Source organism: Lissotriton vulgaris, chromosome 10 (genome assembly GCF_964263255.1).
Source record: "Lissotriton vulgaris chromosome 10, aLisVul1.2, whole genome shotgun sequence".
Taxonomy (NCBI): Eukaryota; Metazoa; Chordata; class Amphibia; order Caudata; family Salamandridae; genus Lissotriton; species Lissotriton vulgaris.
In genome coordinates this window covers 637187704-637199809 of record NC_141698.1, presented here as the reverse complement: position 1 = coordinate 637199809, position 12106 = coordinate 637187704, and the positions used below count along the sequence as shown (strand labels likewise).

At 42.5% G+C, this 12106-nt stretch overlaps 1 protein-coding gene across 3 annotated transcripts in view; it reads right to left on the bottom strand.

Moving 5' to 3' along the window:
* The window catches only part of DPP6 (dipeptidyl peptidase like 6), a 2152278-nt gene that overhangs the window by 1488561 nt on the left and 651611 nt on the right, over positions 1 to 12106 (bottom strand). The window contains exon 1 of one of the 3 annotated variants that reach the window (XM_086941476.1): positions 7006 to 7414. The exons of the other annotated variants lie outside the window; for them this stretch is intronic. Coding sequence (XP_086797602.1) covers positions 7006 to 7065 — 60 coding nt within the window. The 5' untranslated portion in view covers positions 7066 to 7414. Of the gene's footprint in view, positions 1 to 7005; positions 7415 to 12106 lie in introns of those variants that run through there. 3 annotated transcript variants of the gene reach the window in all.

Genomic DNA, 12106 nt, shown 5'->3' with positions numbered 1-12106 from the left:
TTCTTCTTGATTGACCTAGCCCACTTTCCAATCAACATTGTTTATTTCACTAACATGATTTCATACCATGAATAATTTTCCATCAGGCCGATCACACAACTTTCAGTTGCATTATGTTTGAATGTTTTTTTTCTATTACTGTAGTGTTTACCTAAACTCAAGACCTCTCTCTTGAAATTTCACCTACAACCAGGTTTCACGTTACATAGAGAATATTATAGCTTGGAAGCATTTCAATTTCAAGCAATGTTCTAGGATTTTCAACATTTTAAATATTTCTGGTCCTACAATTACATTAGAAGTAGTTCTTGAAGCCTTTGAGGATACTCTACATTTTATGTTAATCTACGTTTTTTAGAAAATGCTATGTACAATCTTTCATTCATCTCAAAATGCTGTGTCGGGAAAGAGGAGCAAAAAAGGATAGAGGGTAGGTCTTTGTATCTGGATTCAATTAATCATTTCATGTTTCTATCCTTGTGAGGTCCTTGCGGTTTTGTGAACCTGGACCGTGACAGTCCCTAAACAACAGGAAACCTGGCAGGGCGAGAGGCCTATACCTGGGTCTTCACTCCTTCAAAAAGTTGGTACATAGTCATGAGTATTGGCTTTATGCTAACAGCAACCTCTGTAGGCTTAGCAATATGACAGTAATGCGAATTATTAAAAATTAGTAAGCTAAAATGTCACATGCTGAGCAGACAAGAAGGAATTTTAGGGCTTTTTCTTTTTTTTCTTTAGACATTGCAGAAGTTTGTCTCCAGACAGCTGAAAGAGGAAGGAAGATTGTGGGGTTGAGTAGGTTGTAGACATAGCGGCCTGCACCTAAAGCTCTTTGTAGTTCCCCTTACAGGTTAAAAAAAGGCTGTGGGTAGCCACCTTTGGGCATCAAATGGGCAAACGTTGCAAAGTATGAAAGAAAACAGCTCTGATGCTCTTGGTATACCACAAAGTATATTCTTTCCTAGGTTAAAAGCCAGTGAAGGGTTTTCCCGGACAGCTTGGGGTGCTTAATGTAGGAGACCCCACAGATGAGGCAGCAACCCATTTCAGCTCAGAAATAGTGCTTATTTAAAGGCTCTTTGTAGATAACATTTCAATAGTCGACTGTGTAAAAGGTCACTGTAAGGACTAGGGCAATCTTGTATTCTAGGAGCAGTAAGCAGTAGGTACTGCAAAACAACATTAAGGGATGGCATTTTTTTTTATCATCAACATTGACATTAGAAGAAAAATGATAATTCTTCTTTAAACAGTAGTTCTAAGTTTGGACCTTGTGCAGAGGGTGTCTGGGTAGAGTAATGAAACATGCAATTTAAATAGATGTTGTGGACCCGTATACAACATCTATCCCCTCCAGACGTTCAGGAACAACCATTTTAGTGCATCCGGTGTTGCTATGATAGAACACATGCCAGTGGTCCTTGGTTCCCTCATTTAGCTTAAGGTGGTGTAGATGATAGTCAGGGTATATATGATGACAATGTTGCCTGTGTCAAGGGATGCTGGCCAGAGCCCTTTTGACTTAGAGCCTAATTATGACTATGGCAGTCCTATGGGCAAATGTAGTGCGGTAACAGTGCGGGCGCTCCGCATTAGCGGTCCGACTGCCTTTTTACATGTTGGGTGGTCGAACCGCCATGGGGGCGCCGCAACTGCCAGGGATCAGAGATCCCTGGTGGTGTTGCGGCAGTCTTGAGGCTGCAACATGTGCCACTGCCAAGCATATTACGAGTTTCCTCTCCACCACAGTTTTCATGAGAGTGAGCCTGTCATGAAAACTGTGGTGGAGAGGAAACAAAGGGGGCCCTGTTACCTCAGGGTCATGGGGTGCATGCAAGGGGGCATATGTTGTGCCCCCTGGTGTGCATGCACCCCAGTTCCTGCACGTCATGGACCGCACCAGTCCATGCCATGCAGGAACTGCCTTTGATGCTCCCATTGCTGTGCCTTTTTCATAGCCACTGTTGGGACTGCCAAAGAAATGCCCACCAGAGACCAAAAAATGCGCGATCAGGCTGGAGGTGCCAGTACTTCTTTGGTGGCCTTGGAACAGGGTGGCCGCCCCACTCCAGGACCACTAAAGTCATTATTAGGCTCTTAGTGTTTGATGGTTAAGCTTTAATCTTCATATTAGCCCTAAATATTGACACTTTTTCCACGCTGATTTTTTAGTCTGTTTTACAATTTTGGTGCTCCAGTTTACCAGCAACAAAAGGTTTCTAGTGGATCCAATAGCAGAATTGTTCTTTTCGACATAAAATCTGTATATTCAACAAAAAGGAAGGTAGATTCCAAAGGTTAAATAAAAATACAAGCTATACCAGATACAATAGGATACCAATAAAAGAACTAAAAACATTAGGCAATATGGTCTGTAGCAGACTTTACTGTCTTTGGGATGTAGTCTTCACAGCAAACACACACCTATATGTAAACACAGAGCTACTTATAAGTATCCATTTTGAGTAAAGGTTATGACCATTATGGAGGTAGTGTTCCCTACTTCAATGTATGCATAATTACATCAGTGGGGTCGGTTAGACAAGTTTATCAGAATCGGGTAACCAATTTCAAACTATTTGAAACAACTATTAGCAAAGCCAGTAGGTCTTGACATTACCAGGTGAGTGATGGTGTATTGTCTTTATCAATTATTTTTAGTTTGCTGTACTAATCTGTCCATCAACCATGTTGGAATATTAAAAAAAGCCAAAATGCCCAGGTCTGTCACGACGCATGTTGCATGCACATACATCAGAACGCATGAGCACACGTGATCACAAAGTGGTAATTTTTGACTGATTTAATTTGAGATGGTTCCTGTGTGATTACATGCATCCTGACCACCAGCGCCTATTTTTGCTTTTTTTTTACTTTGCCATTCTAACATAACTGACAGCCATTTTAGAATGGTAAAATAAAAAATAACAAAAGAAAGTGTGCAGGGGAACAACAAAAGAAAGTGACTGGTCAATTAGCACTTAACAGCTGCCAGACCCCAAAAAAAACAACAAAAAAACACAGAAGCAGTATGGCAATTTGCGTCAGTGCATTGGGGAGCCACTGATAGGCAGGTATGTGGAGACTGGGGCATAAGTATCTATAGGTAGGTGTGGGGGTAAGGTACGGGCAGTAACAAAACAATTAAAAAAGTATAAATGCTAATGCATCGTTTTTTTTAGGTAGATCACATGATTGATTCAAAAGCCATGGATTGGACAACCCCTGCAGCCAATGCATAAAACCAGCTGAACAGCAGTAGCCAATGGCTGAAAGGTTCTGTCAAAAAGTCCCATATTCTATGTGTGTGGACGTAGACGTGTTAGTTGTGTGGTGTGTAATAAAAAGAGCTCTTACCAGAGAGCTAAGGCTAAATGTAGGTGAGACCTAAAACAGAACCTTGTAAGGTTTGGTGACTATATTTTGGATTAATAAACAATGAATTCTGAAAGATATCAAGATTACCAATTACTTTATTGTCCACCCTCCTAACATTTCCCTTCTTGCACCAACCTTCACCAAGTTTGTCATGCCGAAGTTAAAGCTTTGCTTTCGTTCGTTCGTTTAATCTTTATTCATCTATCAAAAGATAGTCATAAAAGTACATCATACAAAGAAAAAACGTGTTTAGTATATGGGTACAATCAAATTGATAAAATCATTTCATTTCTTGTGTGAAAACCGTACATCCGAGTTCATATTGATACATCACCAAAAAATCAAGCCATAAAAATTACACATATAAAATCTAATACTAATATTCTAAAAATCCATGGATCATGTCATTTTCTTTTCTGCTAGATACTCAAGGTTTTTCTCATTGTAGTAGATTTCAGGATAAACAGAGCAACACAGTAACAAGTCAAGGGATCACCCAATGTCACCAAGAATTTCAATGCTTCTTTATGTGACCTGATATGATGGGTGAGAAAAAGAGGCTTCAGTAATAGAAAGAGCTCTTGCCAGGGAGCTAAGGCTAAATGTAGGTGAGACCTAAAACAGAACCTTGTAAGGTTTGGTGAATATATTTTGGATTAATAAACAATGAATTCTGAAAGATATCAAAATTACAAATTACTTTATTGTCCACCCTCCTAACATTTCCCTTCTTGCACCAACCTTCACCAAGTTTGTCATGCCTAAGTTAAAGCTTTGCTTTCAAAGTTTGATTATTATGTTCCAATATTATAAGCACATAAAAACGTATTTTATGAATCGTAGTCAAATGACATTTGTTATCATGAACACCTTCATTGTCCCTTCCTGCTGCGCACTCCCACTGTTGGAGTTTGTGACCAATGCCAAAAGGTCACTCAAAGAGTGGCTCATTTGGTGCACAGTTTTCCTTCTATCAGTACTGTGATTTTCGTACGAACCCGTTTTTGTGCAAACTCTGGAACAATAAAAGAAATCGTAACATATTTTCAAAAGAAAACGCCAATCTTCACATGGTGTAGAGTTACTATCATACATCAAAAACTAAAATTCAATGCAGCAGCTATTCCAAGTATTTGTTATGCACTTTTAACTTCCCAGCATGAATTATTCAGCAGTAACAGGGGCAGCTCCTCCGTAATGGTGTAGGAGCATTGCCCCATCGGTCATTCAGTCAGTTGTCAAGTGAAAAATAAAATGACCCCTAACTGACTGCACCGTTGCCAGCAGTGTAGGGAGGTGCGGGACCTGGCAAAGCTAGGAGGAATGGTAGGCTCACTGTAAGTGCACGTCTGTTTGGCCGGCCGTCTTAGGGCGGCCAAACTGACACGCGCACGTAGGTTTTTCCAACCCAGCTGTGTTGCTCAGCTGGCTTGGAGAAATGTCACAGGCTCCTAGGCACTGTCTGAGAGGCAAACCACGCCGCTCAGACCAATACTGGTGCTGCTCTCATGCTATTCAAAGCAGCACCGGGATTGGATGGGGAGCCTTTGCCCCATTGCCTGCTGGGAGGGGAGCCAAAGAAGAGGACCGAGGCTGCTGCGTCGTCCGGTAAGTTTAAAAAATATATATTATTCCCCCTAATGCCCCGGCCCGCCCCCACTTTAGTACTGCAGCAGCCGCCACTGAGCAGTAACATTCTGAAAAGTGCTCCACCCAAGAGGCACACACTGTATTACAAAATGAAACTGCCCTGGTCCTTCACTGACTAGAGCAGTAAAGTCTGGCCAGTGTGAATGATAGAGCGGTTGGATTCTATTATGAGGGTGCTATCACACAGCAATGATGCTGTTACTGCAAAAACCATTCACGACCGAAAAAGAGTCATATTGCATTATCATGTCGAACATAGGACTTGTTTTTCATCATCAAACTTTCATGCAAAGCAAAAGAGACAGAAGAATTGGTAGAAGAAAGAAGAAAAAGGAACATAGGAGATGAGACATGAGAAAGAGTGTGCATGAGTTAGGTAAAGAGACATAAAATGTAGTGAGGGAAAGGGAAGTGGAATGAGACGGAACCAACAATAGGAAACCCTTGGCATTTGGCACAACAGGCATTCGGTATACCTAATGGTGGGTGCCTAAGAAATACTTTGGGCCTCTGCACTTAGTTCATTTATCAAATAGTAAATATTAATATTTTACAAATTAAGCACTAATCACTACAGTACGTTTTTGGTTTCGTTTTAGGTTTCCACAAAAACTGGGGTTAGGATTGTTTGAAGCAACAATAACATGCTAAGCATCACTGGTCCTAGTGGTGGCTTCTACGTTCACAAGGAAAATGGCTGAGCCCCTGTGTTGCACGTTATGATGATACCGCTCTCTGCCCAGTCAACAGTACCGCACACTTGTGTCAACTAGTCTTGGCTCTTTTGTCTTAATAAATGAGTCTGAAAACAATATTCTAGCCGCCTGTTGCTCAATTCAGTGATTCACATCCACACCCTCAATATTTAAATGTGGAGGTGTCTTCAGATTATAATGTGCTTCTTTCGGCTGTTTCCAGTTACATTCAGCGTATATGGACAACTGCATGAGGTACATATGGTTCATCTACCGCACTCATAATTTGTTTTTGGAGAGGTGTGGCACAGAGGCCAGAGCGGCTGACTCCAGAGCGCGGGGCTCACTGTTCGATCCCTGCGGGCAGCCCAGCTCAGCACCATGGGACTCTGGGCAATAGCTCACTTAATCTCACTGACGCCCCCCCACCGCCTGGATAACCATGGGTGAGATAGGTTTGTACTTTACAAATTTGAAAATGTTATTATCATTATATTTTGATCCAATATTTATCTATTCGAATCAATGGAGACCGAGCAGGGGAAAAGTATACATTTTCACTTGTTGCACTAAATCAAAGCAGCTTTAACCCAAAAAGTCTCAGTGCTTTACACCAGAGGTTCAAGAACTGGAACACCCCATTGTAGATCCCATGTCATGCCGTTGGTATTTGTTGGAATTCATTAGCCCAAGAGACCTCGAGTCTGTACATTATTTTGAAAAATCAGCAACTTTTTTTTGTAAAGAGTATATACAGTACACATTGTTATTCCACAACAAAAATCGGTGCACAAAAAACATCGTGTAAGTGAATCTACAAAAGCCAAATAAATCATTAGATGAAAATTATTCATTTTCAAAACGAATTGGGTTAAATTTGCTGGAAAGTCTCATTAACCTGTTTCTGACCGGTTATATTTAGTACCGCAACTAACACATTGATTCTGAAAAGGCTCAATAGATCCAAGCACCATTACAGGTAATATCAATAAAGGGCTAACAAGCATTAATTTAGTCATATAAAGATTTCCTGGTTTAAATACAAAAATTCGAAGCGTGGAGGAGAACATGCATAGAAACCTTAAAGACTTCAACAATATAAGTAATTTAAAAGCATTTAAAAAGCATTTAAAATATTTCAGCAGCACACCCGAGACAAGAAACGCGTTTTTCAGCATAAAATAAATAAATAAATTCATAAATAAATAAACATACAAGATCAAAATGTATTTAAAAACTATTGGACTCCACTTAAGATGTGTAGATTTCTGTGACTTACCCTCCATAATTTCTTGAAGCTTTCCGAGCGGGACAGTTTGTGCTTGTTCATCCTGTACATCTGCCTGAGGTGTGTTCGATGCGACAGAGCCGCGAGCGCGCGCAACAAGCAGCCCGGGGCTGAGACCGGTTAAGAGCTTCCGAAGCTCGTCTTGAAAACACAGGCACTCCCAGCTCTCAGGGCGGCTTCCCATAACCACACGCTTCCCAGCTCAGCAGAAAGGAGCCAATAGCCGAGTATGACATTAAGAAACTCCGCAGAGATCATAAAAACAGCATCAGGTCTATATGGAAACCAGCGCTTGACTCGGAGCCCGCGCAAATGGACCACTTATGGCCTGGTAATGGGTTGAGTTTACCGCTGGCGTTGTCGCCTGTGGCTTGGGGCGATGTTTTCTTGGCTCAACTGCAACGATGCTTCTGAAAAAGCGTGCTAATTATTTATTAGCCCTTTATCTCTGAAGCATGTCAACAAGAGAAGCAAATATCGAAGAGGACTGTTGCTATGGTGGTGTCACACAAAGAACAACTACAAATATTACGGCTGTGTAAAGAGGCCCTGGGTCAAACCTCACACGTCTGAGTGTTTTTTATCCACTGATGGATTCATGGTTTTCCTTCCTGGTTTCTAGTCACTCGATTGCGAACAGGTAGTCCATAAATACTGAATTATTCTGCTAAATTATTATCCATTCAGACATGCCAGCCTCATGGGAACATGGGTCAGGCTAGGTACAATGCATCATGGGAGTTCATTTTAAAAATACATACACGTTTAGAGTCGCATCACTAGGATCCATGGAATTCCAATGAAGCTGGGAACTTTACAGTTGCCAGACCCATCAGAATTACAAGATCTGTGGAGCACCACAAAGCAGTAGTCTTTTGACCGAAATTTTCAGCTGCTGGAAGCCACCAAAATATCCAGGTGCAACAGCTGGAACAGGTGTGAGGAATCTCTGCTCAACCTCTGGTAGCTATGGCATAAGAAGAAGTAAAGTGCAATTGAAAAGAACAATTGGCAGTTGACCGGACCGAGGAGTGATTTCAGGTTGACTGTGATGGAGAAGACATCAGATACATCAAGTGTGTCATCCTGGTCAAAGTGGGTACTTTTGGACTTTGCTCTCTAAAAAACAAGACAAAATCTTCTTGCAAGGCAAGGTCCAAGGCTGTAGCAGGTGAGGGTTCCTCGAACTTACATACATTGTCGGCAAACCAATAGTTTCAACTTTGTTTTGTACCAAAGCCCAGAGCAGGACAAAGCTGGTTTTATGTGGCCAGTGTGCGTGCTTTGTCAATCCAATAGATTTGCTTCCTTGTCCTGTTCCAAGATTTTACCTTCAGACTCAGACACATTTTTGGAAGCAAAATTCTTCAGTGGGCCAAGGCAGGAAGCTGTAGCAGAATCTGGTTAGCTTTAACACCAGGTCCCGCTGAAGCTGTTTTTAGCATGTCAAAACGCTCTGAGACGGATGACCTTCCTTGGCCAAAAAAGGGCCACTTTTGTTCGACTGTTTGGAAAGTTTCTTCTGTCAGTCATGAAGCCCCTAGATCTTCAGGGTAGCCTTTTGGGCCCCCTTTCTCTATCCAGCTAGGTCCCATACATGGGCTAACCCCCTTTAGTCTGCTGGGCTCTCTTGAAGTCTGGAGTCTTATGCTTTTTGTGTCCCTAAAATAGGCAAATAGAAGGACAACCAATTGAAGAACAGTTTGAGTCCCAGGGTGCCATCAGAAATCCTTGAGTGAGTCCTCTTCTTTCAGCTGGAGTCTTCTTTCAGCAGGGCCTTCTTCTTCGGTGGAGTATTCTACGGTACAGGAAAGCTCTGAGGAGGTTGTGGTGGCAGGTATACGTATATCTTATGTGGTAGCTAGTGATAGGAGAAATTCTACCACCCAATCCTAACTTGCAGCTCCCACCTCCTTTTGCAAAACTTCATCTTTGGCTTACTATAAAATGACCCAGGAGCCTCTTTTTCACTATGACAGATGCCTTCTGCCATCTTGCAGGTGTGTTGTAGACGCACTCTTCCTATCGGACAGGGTCCACTCTGGTTCTCTCTTCCCCTGGGTCTAGAGTCTGGCTGTCTTGGAGTTTCCTGGAAATGAATAGGAGAAGTCCTCTCTAGCATCTTCATGTCAAAAGAGGTAGTTCTAATGTTGTTCTGACAACAGTACTGGTCCACTGCTAAGTGGTCAGCTGTAACACCTTCCTTCTTCCTGGGTTACAGGGCAGGCCACTATCTTCTGAGCCACGGGGTTGTGATACGTGGCAGAACCGGTGTTACACCAGAATAGGAAGTCTAAAGTACATGTTATAAAGTAATTTTTTAACTCAAGTTATCAAAAATCTGATTTTACCAATAAAACAGATTTTCAAAATGAAGTAAAGTCTTTGAAGAATTTTGCTAGCATTTACTTAGGTAGAGATATAAAATTAAAAATGTGATTCACAACCAGGCAAGTCTAATGGAAAATGTAGTTGGACTTACACTGTGAAGTAGCTTTGAGGCCTTCAGTCACCTTGATGTGTTTGCACCTATCCCATTTAACTCTCATGCCATGGGTGTGTTTTCTGTCTGCACCTTCTACTGTGACCATACAGTAAAGTTAAATATACAATGGAGTGAAAGCAATTTTACCAATGCCATTTTAGGACCAGAGGACACACAGCGCAGCAATAAATAGCAGTACCACAGTGCACTGATTCATAATACAAGAACAATGATAGTCCAGAAAAAGGAGAAGAATCTGGGATTACCATGCATATTAGGTGAATTTGCTACAATAATATTTAGCTGAGATGCATGAGTATTGGAATGAAAGGGACAAACTCAGATCACTGTGTCAAAGCACAGTAGGGCCTCATGTGCCATGTGATGGACAGCTGACTCTGCTTTTGAAGTTGCAAAGCAGGTAAACCAAGTAGGTAATAGACAGTGAAGGGCCTGGGCCATCTAAGAAATGGGAGGTAATGTGGGGTGTGACCATGGCATCCGCAAACCAAATTGCCTGGTATCTGAATTGTCTCATAGGGTGGTAAATAGGGTCTTGGTTTGGTCTGCGAAGTGCTTTGATTTTTACAATATAGATTAAAATTCAACAAATAAAATGTGGGCTCTCCATTAAGAGTATACCATTCTGCATACATAGCCTCTGTAGCGGATCTGGAGATATTTAAAAGGAAATTACTGACTGCATGAATCAAAAAGCATAATAACTGTTCTCACTTGTAGCAGAGTCATCATTGAACAAAGGTGCCTAGAAGAGCTGAAGAAGTTAACTTCCTATTTTTACCTTACGTAACTTTTTCCCTTCTTATTGATCATTTACTTTTCAATAGTTATATTAGAGATATCTCCTGCATGGCAACAGTGAATAAAAGGACACATAATATGGTACTTATGACGTCAGAGATAGGCTGTAATGATTGAGTTGGGTCAGAACATCCATGCGACAATATATTGCAAGTAGGTTATCTTGTAAAATACTTTTCTTCGAAGCCACACCAACAAGTGACAAAATAGCGGATAGTCACTGTAGTGCTCGGTCAATGAGCCATCAGCAGAAAGGAATGAAAGAGTTCAGATACAGAGCACTCAGAAACCAACATGTTCCTTGAACAAGGGACAGTAACAGGGGTTATGTCCCAGGGTTGGAGGTGGGGACAATGAAGCTCAACAAGTTTATGAAGAAAAAATGTGCTATGGGAAGAGGAACAACAGAAAAGAATGTGGGATTTGGATGAGGTAGGGTGCAGCTTGCCAACCAGGGAACAGTGATGCAACGCGGCAGGTGAAACATAGTCTTCACACCAGGGAGTTGCAGGTGTGGCCTGAACAGCGTACCTGGTGGTGAGTTCAGCTTTAGGATTGAGAGGGGGAAAACTAAGCTTCATGGACTCGTTCAGGTACATTTCAAAATACCAGATGCACAGGGGAGGATCAAAAAGGTAGCTTGTGGAGGCGTGACCTAGCGGTCCAGAATGGCGGGCTTTCCAGAGGGCTGCAAGGGTTTGACCCTTGCCCTCTGGATATCCAAGTGGGTTCCATCGGATGCTCTCTCCTTCTGTTCTATTATTTAACATGCCTATAGAGCATTGGTAAAGAAGCCTCTGCCCGACCTAGACCGGTCATCTCCAGTATCCTTAATTTCCATGATCTTGACACCATTCTTCGACTAGCAAGATCTCAGGAAAATCTGCTACTTGAATCCCAGCAGATCATGCTCTTTCCAGATTTTACCAAGATGGTCCAGCAGCAGCGCCAGTCCTTTACTGCGACAAAGGCCTGTCTTAGGGATCTCAAGATCTCTTACATGCTATTATTCCCGGGCCACCTGCAAGTGCTCTATAATCCACGCACATTATTTTTTGACACCCCAGAAGAGGTCTGTGCTTGGACAGATGAGTCTGTTACTGTGAAGCCCCACACTCTGCCGCTCTTGGACTCAGACTTATCCTCCAGTGAGCCTTTGTCAACTACCGCTCAGATCGAAGGAGAAAAGTCGGCATAGGTCTAGATCATCGTGGTGCTCTAGGCCCCACACTGAAGACTTAGCTGACGCCTCAACAGGAAAGTAGATGAACGCTTGACATGCTGCGCTGTACAGATCTCCCATGTCGGGCTTCAATACGTACTGTATCAGCCCGAACACCGGGTATGATGGCACCCCAACATTGGCTGCACCTCTGGAGAGTTGTGTCCCGAACTTTCAGAAAGACTCTCTGTTGATGAGGCATATGGGGATCACTGGACAGACCCGGTGCCCAGCCCCCTTGGGGTTGGTGCTGGGTGCCCTCCGCGACAGATACTTCAGTGGCTTTTCCAGTAAATTTTACAAGTCATATAATCCACAGTTGGGTAATCATTATCTAGATGCAATCAAGGTCGCATTGAAGGAAACTCGTATGCCTCCAGACTGGCGACACGCCGAGATCATAGTATTCCCAAAGCCCGGTCGCCCCCGCCCCCCAGGAAACTCCACTCGTCATATCGTCCAATCTCACTTTTGAATATCGAGGCGAAGTTATTGACTAAGGCTCTAACTTATAGATTGACGGCTGGCATGGCAGACCTGGTACATGCACCATCGCGCCACAA